This window comes from Belonocnema kinseyi, chromosome 7, assembly GCF_010883055.1.
Source record: "Belonocnema kinseyi isolate 2016_QV_RU_SX_M_011 chromosome 7, B_treatae_v1, whole genome shotgun sequence".
Taxonomy (NCBI): Eukaryota; Metazoa; Arthropoda; class Insecta; order Hymenoptera; family Cynipidae; genus Belonocnema; species Belonocnema kinseyi.
Window position 1 is genome coordinate 30,051,355 of NC_046663.1, and position 18,288 is coordinate 30,069,642.

At 31.2% G+C, this 18,288-nt stretch overlaps 1 protein-coding gene across 1 annotated transcript; it reads left to right on the top strand.

Annotated features, from left to right (window-relative positions):
• Positions 1 to 981: 981 nt before the first annotated feature.
• Positions 982 to 17,860, top strand: LOC117176407 (regucalcin-like). Its single transcript, XM_033366646.1, has 6 exons — positions 982 to 1,172; positions 8,241 to 8,380; positions 9,181 to 9,390; positions 14,630 to 14,875; positions 17,312 to 17,424; positions 17,501 to 17,860. The coding sequence occupies exons 1-6, from the start codon at positions 982 to 984 to the stop codon at positions 17,858 to 17,860; spliced, it is 1,260 nt and encodes a 419-aa protein (XP_033222537.1).
• The last annotated feature ends 428 nt before the right edge of the window (positions 17,861 to 18,288 follow it).

Genomic DNA, 18,288 nt, shown 5'->3' on the forward strand with positions numbered 1-18,288 from the left:
GAATTTTAGAAGACTTAATAAACGTTATCAATTTCAAAATTTTAAAAGGATTTTTCAAATGTTTAGGATCAATTCGAAAATTTCAAGGAATTTACCGATAAATAAAAATGTGTGAGAGTTTTCGAAGAATATCGTAGAATTTCAGAAAATTTCCAAGTTTTTTGAAGTTTTGTAAAGCATGTCAGTGATATTGCAAAGATTAAAAAAAATTCAAAAGGATTTCACGATATTTCACAAAAGATGTAGATCAGATATAAAAATAGTTAACGCATTAATAGAATATTTAATAAATTACATTTTTTAATATTCTTACTTTTAACTAATTCATGCTATTATTAACTCGTTTTAAAAATTTTTTTAATTAGTTCGAGGTCTGCCATTTTAACCTTAAAATTTTTCAAACATTTACGTGAGAAACTACTTGTTCTTCATAGTTCTTGAAAACTTGTAAAAAAATAAGTATCACTGTTTAAAGAATGACACCGACAAAGAATTAGTACATAATAAGAATGTATCATTCCATGTGACCTAGTTTGTTTTTCTTTTCGAACGAATAGTTAAAATCTTGAAGATTTCATTCTCAGAGAACCGAAAAATGGAAGGGATTATCAATTATCATGTTCCACTTTTCTTGTCAAGACCAGAAAGTATAAATTCGAAATGAAAGCCCTACTTTTTGCATTTCTTACAAAAATATTACATCAAACACTTTTTTTCTTGTGGACGATGAGAATTCTACTCGTGATTTGCGTTTGTAGCGCTTTTCTTTATTCAGTAATTTGTCAACCAAGCAAGAAAGGACGGCACGACGACTGGCTACCCCCCTTTCCAGACGGCACGTATCTCAGCGCTCCAAGCGAACCGCATCCCATATGGCAATTCGACTCGCACCATACATCGAAATACGACTGGCAACCCAGCTTGACGAATACCTCGCAATCCAGCTCATCAGGCAGCCGGCAACCCAGCTGGTCATACGGCATGGATCCAAGCTTGTCACACAACTCACAATACATCTGGCCAATCGGCATGAATCCCAGTTTGTCACATGTCGTGCAACCAAGCTGGCCCTTCGGCGTGGATCTTAGTTTGTCACACGGCATGCAACACAACTCGCAACTCACCTCGCAACCCAGCTTGACACACGGCTCGCAACCCAATCAGGAATACTGGCAAGTATTATTACTTTTAATGTTTGTCAACAGTCTCTATCAAAAACTAAATTTTAGTTAAAAATTAATTCAATATCTACAGGGTTGGGACAAAATCCCCATTTCATAATTTCCTGAAATTTTCTAATTTTTATCCGACTCATTTTTCGTGAACATTATATGTTTTTTTAAAATTTAAATTGATTTTTCAACCAGGAAGATTAATTTTATACCGTAAAGGCCATGTAATGGATTGCGTGAGCTGATTCCTACCTTACCTGCACTTTTTTGAATTCCTAACTTATCTTTATACGAAGCGCCACATTGAATAACAAAATTTGTGATAATAAATAAAAAGTATTAAGAAAGGCGGATCTGGCAGTAAATTTTAATACAAAAAGTTAAGATTTTAAAGCAATAATTGAAATCTGAAGCAAAAAAAAAAGTAATTTTCCCCCCAAAAAATTTAATTTTTGTCCCAAATGTATTAAATTTTCTTCCAACAAATACAGGTTTTAATTAATATACATAAATTTTCATCTAATAAACACAAAATTAATTTCAAAATGAAACTGGAAGAGTTACATTTTCAGTTTGAAAAATTAATTTTCGTCAAGAAGAAAAACGAAGTTTGAACTAAAATAATGATATTATACAAAAAATGATGCACTTTTACCAAAATGATGAGTTATTTATTCGAAAAAATACTTTTTTGAAGAATTACATTAACTTTTAACCAAAGGAAATAAATTTTAGCCAGAATGGAATAACTAATTTTTAAGTTGAAATATTCATTTGTGAATAAAAAGCGAATTTTTAACCAAGTAGTCTATTTCTAAATCAAGAAGATTAATTTACCATCGAAAAGCAAAATTTTCATATGAAAAAGATAAATTTTCAATTGAAAATATCATAATAAGATGTTTATTAAAAAATAATAATTTCTCATTTTAATATTAATTTCTCATTTTCTACCTAAATAAGTAATTTCCGACGAAATATTCACGTTTTCAGATAAAGAAATTTATTTTTAATTTTAAAAATAAAGTTTTTGACAAAATAGTTGAATCTTTGACAACAAGATAAATTTTTTGGGAAGAAATAAAACATTTATCTTTTCCGTGAAAAAATGATTCTTCGCTTCAAAAAATTAAAAGAAAAAGAATTTTCAAAATAGTTTAATTGCCAACCAAAAGAAAATGTTCTGAACTCGCCTTTTCCAGATCGGCTTATATAATTTTTGGATGACCCCTTAGGTCATATGAACAACTCAAGAAAAATTTACCAAAAATGGGATAATTTAATTTTTTTGTTATTTTAAACAGTTAATTAAAAAAATATATACATTTCATTCTAAAAAATAAGATTTTTCAGAAAAATGAATAAATTAATAACCATAAAAGATAAATTTTCAATCAAAACTGTAATGGTGGGATTTTTAGTTGAAAAAAATTTTTTATACAAAAAACTAACCTTCAACTAATATTAATTATTTTAAAAAAATAAAGCACTTGACAAAAAATTGAAGCTTCTACGTAAATGATGCATCTTTCCATTTAAAAAGAAAAATGGTAAACAACAGAAAAATCAGCTTTTAACCCAAAAGATGAATTTCAAGCCAACTTGATAATTTTCTATAAAAACGAAAAAGTATACAAAAACGCTCTAATTTGCAGCCAGGTAGTAAAATTTGTTGCAAAAAAATTCAATTTAGAATATATTAGTGAAATTTTAAGTTAAAAAATATTAATTTTGTAATAAAATATTTTTAGTGCTGAAGCAAGAGAACTAATTTGCTACAAAAAAAGAAAAATAAATTTCTATTTTCTAATTCTCTATTTTCAATTTTTTGTATTTTAATTCTCTATTTTAAGCAAAAATATATATACTAGTCACATGATCAGATAAAAGTATTGTTTTTCAATTTAAAAAAAAAGAGTTTTCAATGGAATAGTTGAAGTATAAACCAAATAAATGAATTCTCACCCAAACAGATCATTTGCAACCAGCAAAATCAATTTTCAATGAGAAAAGCGAAATTTAACAAAAAAATACACGTTCAATTAAAAAAATAATTTGCAACAAAATTGTTGAATCTGTATTAAAAGGATCTATTAAAAAAATAAATAGGTTTTCTGTGAAAAAATTAACTTTTAGTTTAAAAAAACTAACTTTAAACAAAATCCTAAATTCCTAGACAATGAAATCCATATTTAACCAAAAAGAGCAATTTATTTTAAAAAGACAAATTTGGAAACAAAAAAGATGAATTTTATCATAGTAGTCACATTTTAACAAAACAAAGGAATTTTGAAATAAAATAATGAACTTTAACCAAAAAAAAATTTTAAATAAATTATTACGTAAGATCTTGCCGTTTACTTCTTTAAAATCTTTTTACGTGATTTATAAATGACCCTTTACTTCATTTAATTTAGTAAACCAGGTTAATTTTATACAAAAAATTCAGTAATTAAATCATCAATGAAAACAAATAATTTTTTAATCAAAGATGGGGATGCCTCAAAAGAGAATTGGCTTTGTAAACAATCAAGATTTAAAAAAAAAAGAAAAAAAATTTATTAAAAATTTAGAATTTTTAAAGTAAAATGACGAACTTTCTACCAAGGAGTTGAGTTGTTAACACAAAGATATGAATTTTTAACTTGGAAGGTGATGTGAAATCAAATGAATATTAATTTGAAGTACTAATTTGCATTAAAAAAGAAAATTTTCAACAAAGTATTTGAATTTTTAATTAAGTATTTTAATTCTCAAACAAATAGTGGAATTTCTTACGAAGCCAAATAAATGTACGTCTTGTTACTCATATGCTCATGGTTGTATATAATTCCTTTATATTTCTCATAAATATTCAATTACAAATAATGAACAATCATAGCTCACACTTAACCTTGATGCCGGAACTCATAAGTAAATTCCCCTTCATCCTGTTTAATTTTTCTGAATTTTAATATGTTTGTCTCAACTTTTTCCGGTTATGAAATTATTCATGAGTCTTTAATTAATCGATTTTAATTTGTCCTCTTCAAGAAATTGGTGCCAAGTACACACGTCGATGCCAGTAATGCTAGGACGATAAATATGAAACAAATTAATTTATTATTAACGAAAATTTCTGAAAGATACTCTATTAACTAATTCAGGTTCCCAATTTGCGTGAAATTGAATTTCGCTTTCTCCATTTGCAGTCCCTTGATCTTGAAATAATATTGCATCAAAAGGCCCCTTGTCACGTAATTAGCTCTGAATTCTGGATCAACGGTAACTCTTATCTGAAAGGTATTCATTTTCTTATTTGTGTGACTTGTTAATTTTATTAAAAAAAGAGATGAGTCTACAGAAGCGAGAATTAGAATCGACGCTAAGAATAATTACTCGGGGAGGTCATCCGATGTCCCGAGAGGCCGTTAGGACACCTTCGTAACCCCTGGGTACCAAAGAGCCATTAGCACGATCACTCTACACCCATGGCTTAGGGGGGTGGTCACATTGAGCGAGAAACTTAATGAATATCCGTTCGCAGGCCACCATACCAATGGAGGGCTCTTTCTTGGTCGCTGTGCGGAGTCCCGCAGGTCATTCCCGTGCCGACTCCATAAGTTTGAGATCAGCCCGGGAGAAACCTCGACCCAGGGATCCAGAAAGGCCGTGTTAGCTAGGCTTTTTCACCCTTCTATCATACTACAACCATGCATACCAGGAGAGCCCGTTTATAGGAATCCTTTTCAAAACACACAGAAGAGCCCGTTTATAGGGGTCCTTTCATCCATATCCATACTCATGCAGGCTGAGGTCCGTTTGACCCCTATTTGGCACACGCTTAAGCCTTCCCACCACCTGCAAGCTTTCACAGCCTCTAGGGGAGGTAGTATGCGTAATGACGTGGCAAATGGATCGATCTTTGGCTAGGCCATGAGTGGATTGGACCATGATCCGGCTGGTCCAAACTTCGCGGCTTCGATCACCCCTTTTTTTAAGACTTTTTGCTCACGCACCGGCACCTTTTTCTCGCAACAGTACCTGTGACCTATATACCTTTTTCGTCCAGGAATTCGCGAGTCATTTCAAGAGCGCATTCATTTTCTGTTTCACCTTCTCTTAAATCAATTTTATAAATATAAATAAATTTTCTACACTAAATCGTTTCATTGTTAAAATAGAATAGTGAAATTTTAATGATAAATAATAATCACCAACTAAATAAAATGAATTTTTAACGTAATAGTTGAATTCTCAAACCAACAGATGGATGTTCAATTAAGAAAAGATATCTACTGAGGAAGAAAAATTTTCACAAAAATATTAAAATTTTTATTGTAAGAAAAATAATTTTTAATTGGAAAAAGATAAAGATTAATAAAATAGTAGTATTGTCACATCGCGGGAAAATTGCGACAGTAGTTCGAATAAAGTTCGAAAGAGAGCACTGTTGGTGATTATGTCTGGATGGTAAGACCTGACCGATTATTTGTTTTTGGGTTTCTTAACACTTTTTTCAAATTTTTTAATTTATCTGCTATATCATCAGATATTGTACCTTACCGACAATAAATCAACCCTCCAAACCACGAAAGCAGAAGAATCTACACAATATCGACCTAGTTAAGAATCTTCAATAACAGAAAATGCTTAACGTCTTAATAATACTAGATGGAAAATAATATTTTTAAATTAAAATCAAAATTATTTCTTGAAAAAAAGATCCTACTCCATCTTCACTCCATTGGGAAACGAACTACAAAACTTCTGATTTTCGGTCAGGTGCTTTTCCAATTAAGCTATTAGAGGGATAAGAATAAGAAATCTTAATTTAAGAACATAACGCTAATTTTTAGCTAGGTGTTAATGGTACAAGTAATTGTTTTCAAATTTTTTAATTTATCTGCTATATCATCAGAGATTGTACCTTACCGACAGTAGATCAACCCTCCAAACCATGAAGGCAGAAGAATCTACACAATATCGATCAAGTTGAGAATCTTCAATAACAGAAAATGCTTAACGTCTTAATAAGACTAGATGGCAAATAATATTTTAAAATTAAAATTAAAATTATTTTTTGAAAAAAAGATCCTACTCCATTTCCACTCCATTGGGAATCGAACCACAAAACTTCTGATTTCTGGTCAGGTGCTTTTCCAATTAAGCTATTAGAGGGATCAGAATAAGAACTCGTAATTCAAGAACATAACGCTAATTTTTAGCTAGGTGTTAATGGTACAAGTAATTATTTTCAAATCAGAAGTTTTGTGGTTCGATTCCCAATGGAGTGAAGATGGAGTAGGATCTTTTTTTCAAGAAATAATTTCAATTTTAATTCTTAAGATTTACAATCCTATGGGGATTGCATCAATAAGGTATCTGACATGAGTGAAGTGTGTTTAAAGTTACAGAATTGTGCATTGATGGGATACAAAAAAATTAATAGTTGAATAAAATAAAGTTACATATACCTTTTTTCGATAGAAAGGGCAAGAATAAGTTGTATTTTCGACTGGATCTCTGTGATTTTGTAAGACACCAATGGAATTACACCAGATGTTTACATGTAAAGTTTCTATTCGCTAAGGATTAAAATTTTACGGGGGTGCAAAACTTCGCACGGGCTTTCCTCACAATTAGCAGTCCCGGTAATAATTTTTCTGGTGTCCAGAAAACCTCGGTTATTCCTATAGGCTTGAGACTAATTTTAGTCTAAGCAGTACTTGTTGGATAAGGAGGTTTTATAGGTTTAGCGTCTCCACGATGATGTTCCCAACGCACCCTCATCAAGAAACTGTTTTTATTAGTTTCACACTTCAAACCGAAATATAGAGAAAGAAATGTTATTAAGGGAGGCAAATCGTAAGGGTTAACGTGATAAACCAACGTATCCAACTTGACGAGCGTCTCTTAAAGAATTTTCGCGAAAGATGTTTCTCTTCAAGAGACTACTTGCTCGGTTTAAGTTGATCTGTAAACTGCCTAGGTAATTTTGAACGGTCGCTTCTTGTAGGCGCCCTGTTAATGTTTATGGGCAAAATATTTTTGTACAAGTAAGGAATTTCGTTAGCCGCCAAGCACGAAAGGTGTGGCTGTGCATGGTTGGACTTAGAGAGCTTAGTTGAAAATGCATTTTTCAGCAGCATGAAATAAAGTTTAATTGAGAATTGCGCTTAGGTTTCAAAAACTTTTTACATTTTGCAGACTTAGTCTTCTTATTCATTTTAATTTTAATTTTTAATAAATCTGTTTTAGGTTGACAGGAGCATTTTCTGCGATTCATGCTTTTTAATTTACATTTTTAAATGTTTATTGTGCGTGACCTTTGTATTACGTGCGGAACATTGTCATGAAAAAAAAAATTTTGTTATGGTCATATTGCTGTCTCGAGCCCGAGGAGGTGGTTAAGACAGGGAGGTTCCGGATAACTGGGGTTGTGATCAACGTTAAGAGAGGGTATAAGCTAGTTTCTCGTATTTTTGGTGAATTATGTGTGAAAAGGCCATCCAGTTGAATCGCATCTGTCTGAAGCGACCAAAGAGAAGAATTAAAAAAAAAGAGATTTTAATTACAGATAATTAGAGGAAAAATATTATCCTCTTGCCTTGGATGGATGAGTTAAAGGAATTTATGTTTAAAACAAGAAAAAAAGTGACCGCAAAGCTAATGAACTACCACAAAAACGAGTCATGAATAACAAAAAGACAAATTTAAAAGAAAATGAATTATATTGGAACTAAAGGAGATTTCCATTAATGCCAAAAACAAATTAAATACAAAAATAAAATAAATTTTCGACAAAAAAAAAATAAATCCATAACAAAATAAGACTTACATAACTGTTGAATTTTAAATAAATCATTTAAATTTTCAACCAAGCAACAACAAATTTTACAATGGGGAGATAAAAATTTTATAAAAACGCATCACAAATTTTTCGAATGACACCTGATCTTCAACTTTAACTTATTGAACGTTCCTTCACTTTGCCGGACTTTCCAGTATTCCGTAACCTGCAGCAGCCCTGTATTTAAAATTCTTTGATACCTCATTTGTGAAATTAAATTCAATTTTATTTCTCAGGAAGGAAATAATTGTCAAAGATTTGGGATATTCCGAGGTTGCTTTCTGGCATATTGACAAACTCTTCTACATAGACTCCTATGCATCCAAACTCTGTGCTTATGCAGCAAAGACCAGAGACACAACTTGCTGTACTATAGGTATACAAATAATTTTTTCTTCCCTATTAATATTATTTTCAATCGTGAAAAATTTTGAGGTTTGCTAGCCCTGGTTAGACATTCTTATAGTTTTGCCAAATGATCGCCCTTCAACGATCGTACTTTCCCCAAAAAGGGGAATTGAGGAGAAGTCCTAACTCATAACACACAACTCACAGCCCACAACTCGCGACTCAAAACTCAGAGAAAGCATGGAAGTGAAGGAAAAGGTACTAGGTGAAGTTATGGATTTCATGACTCATAACTCAAAGCCCACAAGTGTCAAGTCAGTTAAAAAAACAACATTTTTTTTGACACAAAAAAAATGTCAAATAAATTAACTGCAATTAAAAAAAAATTAATACATTAACTTTTACCATAACGTTTTATACAAAAAAGGTTACTTTTAAACAAAAAAGATTAATTATGAACATAATAGTTAAGTTTTTAACAAAATAAAAGAGCCATCAATTCAAATAACGAATTTTGTACCTAAAAAATCTCAAAATAAAATATTTCGTAAGTTCTTCTGATTTCTTTCTACCAAATTAATTCCTGGCTTTTGGAACACAATGCACAACTCACAACCCAAGGAAGTGCTGGAAGAGAAACTAGGAAAAGTGGCGGGAAATGTGAAGAAAGCAGTTTAAGCAGAAGGTGCGGAATAGAGTAGAAGCGAAGGACGAAGTAGTTTTTGGAACAAATTAAAAAATGATTTACGTCCTAATTGGCTACGAAACTCTTTTTTCAGACTTGATGCACCTATTTCGACTAATCACTAATAATCATTTCTTTCGTAGGGCTAGGTCCCCTGTCTTTTGCTGTTCCTGTGTTAGGCTATCCCAACGAATTTGTGGTGGGTGTTGCTACTAGTATCATACTAATTCTATGGGATACTTCCACAAGTTTTCAATATCCTTTTTATTTCGTATTGAAATCCAAGGAGGGACTTCCTCCAGGTACCAGATGGAATTATGGAAGTGTCGATCAAAACAGCAAAATAATTATAGGTAAGTAAAGTCTGCTGGATTTAGGGCTAAATTTGAAGTTAAATAGGAGGGAGAAACAGCTTCTAAAAATGCATTTCAGTGTGGATGCATTACCCTTGATTAACTTTACATGCTTATCTACACTAATTTTTCTAGAATTACTCTGATTAACATCTAGGATTATGAGCGATTAAATATAACTATAGAGGTATGATTTGCCTAATCTATAGACGTACGCGATTTTCAACTCGAAAGGCATAATTTTTAATAAAAATCTTTCAATCTTCAACAAAATATAGAAAACTTTAACCACATAGTTTAATTTCATAAGAAAATAATTTCACCGCGTCGCAGGGACATTTCAATCGCGCGCGGCTCGCGAGCTTGAGCGTAACTAGAGCGTGTGACTGTTGGTTCTCGCGCTTCGCGCTTGATGATGTATTTACATCGAGCTCCGCGCTCGGTTTTTGTATGTGTCTCACACTTGCGCACAGATTTTTTTAAACTGAGGGTCAAAGCATCGAAAACAATAATTTGGCGATGGAAAATTCTCTTTTGTTAAAGCTCTTTTGGCTTCATCAAAAACATTCTCACCACGTATCTCCAGGTTCGCACTAGAATTTGTCCCTTAAATTTGTATCATTTTCATAAATTTATATTATTAAAATTCTTAAGATGCATTGATAATAAAACAAACGTAGTTTAATTGCCTTGTTGAAAGAAAATCGCAATTTTTAGAAAAATTTTGTTATTAAATATCTAATTGCAGCTTGTGTCTTTTTTAAAACTGAATTTGCTCATTTTCAGTTTTGCTTTTATGATTTAAACGTTACACATACGATCTACACATCAATCTTATTTTTTTCAAGTTCTAAATTATGTTTATAGTCTCAGTAACCCACGAAATTTCGAATTATGGACGTTGGGGAGGGGGGAATTAGTTTTAATCGAGATTTATAGCTGGTCAGTGTTTTATGCTGCCCATTTTTCAAGAAAATTTCGAAAGATTTTATGATTATCTTGTAGGCCGTTCAAGAAGCAACTTTTTTCTTTTCTTGACTTTTTTTCATATCGTGCGTTATTTGGCTTAGAATGTTCATTTGCCTGTTTTTTTTTCTTGAATTTTGTGAATGCTTTAACTCTAGTAAATTGTGTACAATAGGAAAATACAATCTGTCAATTCTTTCGGAAGTCATTGTGCTAACAAAAAAAACCATTCACGAACAGACAGAGAGACAGACAGAGAGACAGACAGACTGACAAGCAGAGACGTTCTTGAAATCCTGTTTTTGGAGTTAATGGGGTCTCCAATCGTGGACGTTTGACCAAAACTGGGACAAGGGTCAAATTTAACACAAATCTTATACCTTCTCTGATAAAATGTAAAAAAATGGAATCTGTGAAACGTGATATGATATAATTATTTTAAAGAAGTGTAAATTTATAAAATATGAGATATGAAGAATGAATTTTCTATTAAATTCTCTACACAAATACAGAAATGGGCAAAAGTTTAGCCGCTAAAAATATTGCAAATTCTCTAGCTTTTTTGTTACAACTTCAAGTTCTCGCAATTACATAAAAAATTTTTACAATTTATACTCGTAAGCTATTGTGATACTGTAAATAATTAGTTTAGAAATAAGCCCAAGGTGATAAGTGATCATTATTTCGGAAGTTATTAAACATTTTTAAAAACATTAAAATTTACACTATTTTTGCATTAGCTGCGTAAAAAAAGAAAAATTCGCTTTACCCTAGGCTGATTTTATATAGAATTTCGAGAGCAATCAACCCTTTGAAGAGAAAGTTTTTGAGCTCTTGTATAATTTAATGAATCTGTGTTATAAATGGATTACTTCTAACTAAATTAGTGGAACTTTCTGTTAAAGTAGTTGCATTTTAAGTAGAGACATTATTTTTTCAAAAAATTGTTAATTTTTGACCAAATAATCATATTTCTAACTAAAGGCGTCAATTTTCAGCCCAGAAGATAAATTTTCTGTCAAAAAAGACGATTTTCAAAAAACGACATACAGTTTCAACTGCGTAGTTAAATTTAAAAATAATAATAAATTTTCAACTGCATTTATTTAGATACAATTTTTTTCAATATTCAATATCAGTTTATAAAAAATGCGTTAACTTTCCAACAAATATTTCAACTTTGAACGAAAAAGAATAATATTTAATCAAAAATGGAATACTTAAATTTGAAGTTGAATAAAATTACTTTTAACCAATTAGATTAATTCTATAACAAACAGTTTGTAACGAAAAAGTATAGAATCACAACTAAAAATGATACAGTTAATTTTTTCCGTTCACAAAATTAATTTCATTAAAAAAACCATGTTTACACATTGTGGTTTAATTTTTTATCAACAGAATGAAATAGGAAACCGAGAATAGGAATTCTGAATCCACAAAATTAATTTTCTACCACAAAAGACAAATTTTTGACAAAATACGTCCATTATCAATTGAATGATTGAATAACTTGGGAATCTCTATCATCATCAGAAATAGTTACTGTCGATCAGTATAAATGTGATTCCACAATCTGTGAACTAACTTTACGTAATTTTTCACAAGCTTAATTTACTCGTACGACAAATGTATCACCTAGCAAATGATGGCGTAAATTTCTGAAAAAAGATATCTCTTGTGATCTCTTTAGTAACGGATTTGGAAAAGTGCGCGACCGATAATTGGAATTAGCAGAATTTTATTATTGTACTACCAATGTCCCTTTTACCAACCCACTTTAATAGCTGCTTCGCAAGGTAGAAGTAGAAGGAGAAGAAGTTATGCATCCGCGGTTTTTGAATTATAAAATAGTTTCTTTACTATTTTCTAATTCAACAACCGCAGACCCGAAAATCCAAAGAATAGATTTATAAATTAAATGTGGTATAAACCGTATCACGATAATGCTCGCGTTAGAGTTTCAATGGAGGCCCTGAAAGAGATAATAATAATAGAGGAAAAGGTCAAGGTTTATATAATGGAATTAATAGGGGTAGAGGAAATGATAATACTGCTGGATTTCATACTAAAAGTAAATGTCGCAGATGCGGCGAATTCAGTCATATAGAACGCGGCTGTTTGCGTCAAGGAACTAATGATAGCATTAGTTGTTTCAACTGCAAACACTCTTAATTTTCGGGTTGTCTATAGCTCACTGAATTGCGTGACAAATTGCTCTTCAAATGCGCTAATTTGCGCCATGAAGAAACATTTTTGCGCCACAATGATAACCGAGTTATCAGCGATCAAAATGGTGGGGAGGGGAGGGTTGTTGGCGTCATTTTTCTAAACTAAAAAGATTTTTTGAAGTTCATCATACCTGTCCTTCATAAAGTCAAATGCGCTTAAATGCGTCACCACAAAAAAATTGTGCGCTAGCAAATTAGCAAAGGTATCATATTTTGGAGGGAGGGGGCAATGTAACGCAGGTGCTAAATTCCTAACAGAGATGTGCAAAATAAAGTTGAGGACATGGATTTATTCGTCTTCAAATGCGTTCATTTGCGCCATAATTTTTTGTTGTTGAAAATTTTTAAAATTGCCCAAGATATGGAGGTGACAAAATTTTCGAAGTGATGACCCACACAAGAAGAAGTTTTTGATCCGCACTGAAGAAGGGAGTTTCATATGGAGTTTCAAATGCGCTCCTATGCGCTATAAAATTTTTTTGGAAATCTTGAAAGTTTCCCCAAATAGAGAGGTAACAACATCTTACGAAGTGATGACTTACAAAATAAAAAGTTTTTAATCCTAATCGTGTATGATTTTCAATATTTTTATTATTTATTTGGAGATATGATTATATAGTGCATCGTAACAAGTAGGAATGAGGGGGTTGATGATGGTTTTTTGTTAATTTCGAAAGTGGCTCATATGAGCGTATTTGAAAGGCCATCCGAAGGGGCCTTTATAAATTTTTATTTTGCAATTTCGGTTATTTCGAGATATCATCGGTTGTTGTATCGTCAGAAAAGAAAATGAGGGGATTAGTTATGGTTTTTGTTAATTTTGAAACTAGCGCATATAAGCGCATTCGAAATATTATGCGAAAAGATCATTATAAATTTTTATATTTCAATTGAGTTGATTTGCAGGTAGCTTTGGATAATAAATCGTAACAAGTAACAATAAGGGGAATCCATGTTCTCAACTTAATTTTGAATATGACTGTTCAGAATTTAACACCTGCGTTACATTGAACTAACAGAATGGACATATTTCATTAGATAAGCCTGAAAAATTAGCAATGCTAATCAGCTATAATTGTCAGCAATTTGGTTATTCTGCCAGAAAATGAAAAAATCCTTAAAAGAAGCGTGATTCTGAATTAATATGTAGCTATTGTAAGAATCCTGGGCACGTGATTGAAAATTGCAAAAAACGCATGAAGAAGGTCATGGAAAATAGACAAGAAAAAGAGGAAGATTTTAAATAATTGCAAGTTCGTTGGAATAGTGCCAAGAGGAGCTGGATCGAAAGAGTACACCCTCTAGGCAGATACTATTGACTTCCAATTTTCCGAGAAAGGAAAAATAACCTTCAATAACTTTACATAGAGTGGAATCAGTGCAAGAAAATAGAAGTTGTTGATCGATACTGGAGTTGAATTAATTTTGCTAGAATGACAAAAATGCCATTCCTGACAAATTCAGTCATCCATCTTGAGAGTAAGCAGATAAAACGTCCTTTAGGAAATTTTCCTCTTTATTCAGAATATTACAGTAGAACTTTTAGGGTAGCAATTCTAGCAAAGCAATTATTGCCCTTACCTTGCCAAATCTTATTGAGAGTGAAGTATATTTACCTCGCATTAATACATGATTACAATTATTTTTTAGCGAAGCTTTAGCAAGAGTGAAAAATTGCGAATTAATTTTGTTTGCAAGTTTGTTTGTAAGTGGATTACTGCAAGTAGAAGCGGATCACTGATGCAATACAGCAAACAAGAAGTAACTTACAAGTGGATAACCCCATCTAAAAACTTAATTGCAAGTTTATAACTTTAGATAAAAAGTGCACTACAAGTGGCTTACTTAAGAGAATGAGCGCATTAAAAGGAGTATTACTCTACAGGATATTTTGATGAATTGTGTAGATTACCGTAGATTGCTTTATATTATAATTTGATTACTACAGATTGCTATTTGAGATAACTGATCAGTACAGCGCATTAACAGAGTTGTTCCACCATAGTTAATTATTATATTTAAAAATGTGTATTATATTTCAGGGACGACGAACGATCTTCCGGACGCGCGTGAAGGCAATTTGGGAAGTGTGTGGGCTTTTGGTCAGAATAAGAATCTTCTATTAAAACTTGACAATCTTAGTACGATCACTGGTGGATTCGCGTGGGGCCCGCGTCCCGTTAAAGAAAAGGCCGAAAAGACACCGCCTGTGAAATTGTATTTCGCCGATACTGTAAAAGATGAAGTCGTAACCTACGAAGTTCTGCAAAATCGTGATACAAAGATTAGTATGTTTTTAAAACAAAATTTCCGTTTCAGATCCAAAATTCTTTACAGAAATTGCTTGTTGCCGGTCCATGCTAGAAGTTACCTTTTCCAAGACTAATTTTTAATTCTTGACGGAATTCCCTATCTAGAGCGATATGAAAGAATTTACACACAACCCTCTTTTGTTGACATCAAACGTTCTTCTAATTTTGAACATACCAAGCTAAAAAAGTTTCCCTTTAAAGGTTTCTTCCTGCTCTAGAAATTCTGTATATTAAATGATTTCATAATTTCTCAATATATTCCGAAATAATTAACATTAATCGATGATCTTGGGATAATTTCAAAGCGCTCTTTTTACCCTATCACAGTAGCTTATGAGGATAAATAGTGAAAATTTTCTTAGTAAATTCCAAGAACGTGAAGTTGTAACAAAAAAGTTGGAAAACTTGCAATATTCTTTTTATAAAAAAAAACAATATTTTTTAAAAGGTATGCAGAATAAAATAATGAAGTTTCCTTGTAATTTCCTTGAAATACATATTGATTAAATTTCTCTCTATTTTTGCAATATCTACTTAAAAAATACACAAATTAGGTTCATCCTGGGCTCATTTCATACCGAATTTCAAGGGCAATTTACCTTTTAAAGAAATTTTTTTTAGCGCGGCCATAATTAAAGTTCAGAGAAGTTAATTAGCCATAAAAAAGAGGTGTGCGAAAGCTTTTGCCAACACCTGAACAGTTTAATTTTCAACCAAAAAATTGAATTTTAAAACCAAAAAAGTCGATTTTCAAACAAAATATATTAATTTTTGTCAAAATAAGATTAATTGTGTGGCTAGAATAAAATACCAATATTTTTTGGTTGAAAAATTATTTATCATAAATAATAATTACCAACACAATTTTCTACAAACGAAGACAGAATATTCACAAAAAAAACTAACTTTGTACCGCTAAAAGATATATTTTTAACCAAATACAATAATTTAAAAAAAAAAACGTATTTAAATTTTCAGTGGAAAGAAATTCTTAAGTTTTAATTCAAAAAATTAATTTTTAATGAAAAAAAAAAACAAATTTTAACGTCATATTTGGATCTGCAAGCGAAAGTATTATGTTCTAAATAAGCAGTAGCATTTTTGGCGATAATGTATTATACTGCTATGATGGAGATGGATATTCAATAAAAAAGGATGAAGTTTCAACTGCAATGAGAAATTTTCAATTATGAAGATACATTTTCTAAAAAAAACATAATTTTAACAAAATGTGCATTTCAAAAACACCAGCTAAATCTTGAAAAATAAAAATTGACTTTTAACTAAAGAAGGAATTTATTAAATTATCAGTTGATAAATTAATTTCAAATAAGAAAAACGAATTTTCAAGAAGCACATACATTTTCAATACAATAGTTAATTTTCAACCAAAGAAATTATTTTTTAAAGAGAAAGATAAAGTTTTAACCAAGAAGAATAATTTGCTATAGAAAAAGTTAAACCTTCTTTCAAATAGTTGGATTTTAATTAAATGAAGTAAATTATTACCGTATGATATAGTAGTAAAATTATCTGTTAAAAACATTATCTTTCAAAGAAATTACATCGTTACTCATTTCGTAGTCAAACTTTCTACAAAACCAACAAATTTTTAGCCAAAAGATTTAATTTTTTACGGAAAAAGCTTAATTTAAAATAAAATGTTTGAATCTTCAGCTGAAAATGAATTTCCAATAAGGGAAAAAATATTTTTTAAAAACAGTTCCATTCTCAGCATAAGCGAATTATGTTTTGATAAAACAATTAAATACTTTTCAATAAGTATAGCATTTCCACGATCACATATGAAGTCCTACAAAAACAGACGATTTTCCTACCGAAAACATTTAATTTTCTACCAAAAAAAGCCGAATAAAAATAATTAATTTTAAATGATTCACTTAAATTTATATTACAAAAGTTGAATTTTCAACCAAACTTAGTTACGTCGCAAAAAAATAGTTGCTGTTTTTAAAACAATTGGAACTTCTTCAATAATGAATGAATTTTCAAATCGCTGGTTCTGATTCTTTATCAAAAGCACAGCATTTTAAACAAAGCATAAGAATATTAAATATTGAATTTCAACTAAAAAATATATATTACAAGAAAATTTCAAACTAGTTAAATTTCTAGCTGAAAAAAAAAATTATTTTTATTAAGACTAATGAACGCTCAAACAAATACTTGAGTTTCCATTTCAATAAATGAATTTTCGACTAGAAAGGTAAATTATGATTATATATGAAAATTCCCATTTCCAACATAAAATTATATTTGTTTACAACATTTTTTATTGTGATTTAGGAATTGCATGGACTACCCTAGATTCAGATATACCCTGTTAATGAATAAATTAAATGTAAATGAATTTTTTTTTAATTAAACTCGTAATGAAATTACTATTTTTAGAATGCCAAAAAAAACTGTTTTACTTGCCAGAACATGGCGTAAACGGCGATCCGGGTCGTATAGCAATTGATGATAGAGGATTTCTCTGGGTGCCACTTATTGGAGGGCATGGAGTAAGGATTCAGTCCCTTTAAAAATATCTTCAAAAATCAAACTTTAAATAAAAAGACAATTTTGTATTTTCTGTAGGTCATTGAATTTAATCCTGTTGCAAAAAAGACGAATCGAATCATTAAGTTACCTGCAGCCAAAGTCGGAGCATGTACTTTCGGAGGCCCTCACTTGGATATTTTATATGTATCAACAATAGGATATGAATACAAAGAACCTCGTGAACATCGTCCACAAGGCGATCTAGGTGGTCATATTTTCGCTATCCACGGTCTTAAAGTGAAGGGAATACCGACAAGAGAGTTCACCGTTTTTCCCGATGGACTACCTGATCAAATATTAAGCTCTCGTGAGATCATTAAAAGGGAAAAGATGTTGGTCGCTCGTCGTCAGAGCGGCATCACTAGGAGGACTAAAGCTGCCCGAGTCGAAACATAGGCCCTACTTTGACGCTGCAAGTGAAAATACACCAAACTCTCGCTTTCTGTCGCCCCGTTTTCGGCCGTTCTAGAACTACTGACTCACACAGTTTTTCAGGGAAGCAGGGTGAGAATGGCTACGACATTATGTATATAGATATATATTATATTCCAATTGGAAGCTAGTTTGTCCTGATTTGGTAGATACAAAGAAAAGGAAAAATGCGAACCAGCGCCAAATTTTGAAAAATAGTTCTAAAGAACCCAGATGCAAAATACTCAGAAGAAGGTATCATACACCCGAGATGAAACGTCAGAAGAAATAGGTAAAAAGATGCAAATCTTTTGTATTGAGTTTTTTCTTTACCACAACAAAAATAACTTTAACTTTGTTAACTTGGATTTTGAAAAAATAGATTTTCCTTTTACGTTTATCATGGAGATAAT

Bases quoted from the DNA above. Each gene is read 5' to 3' on its own strand.
- LOC117176407 (XM_033366646.1), top strand. From the start codon at position 982: ATGGATCCAAGCTTGTCACACAACTCACAATACATCTGGCCAATCGGC. The intron at 1,173-8,240 runs GCAAGTATTATT...TTTATTTCTCAG, and splicing joins CAACCCAATCAGGAATACTG to GAAGGAAATAATTGTCAAAG. The intron at 9,391-14,629 runs GTAAGTAAAGTC...ATTATATTTCAG, and splicing joins AAACAGCAAAATAATTATAG to GGACGACGAACGATCTTCCG.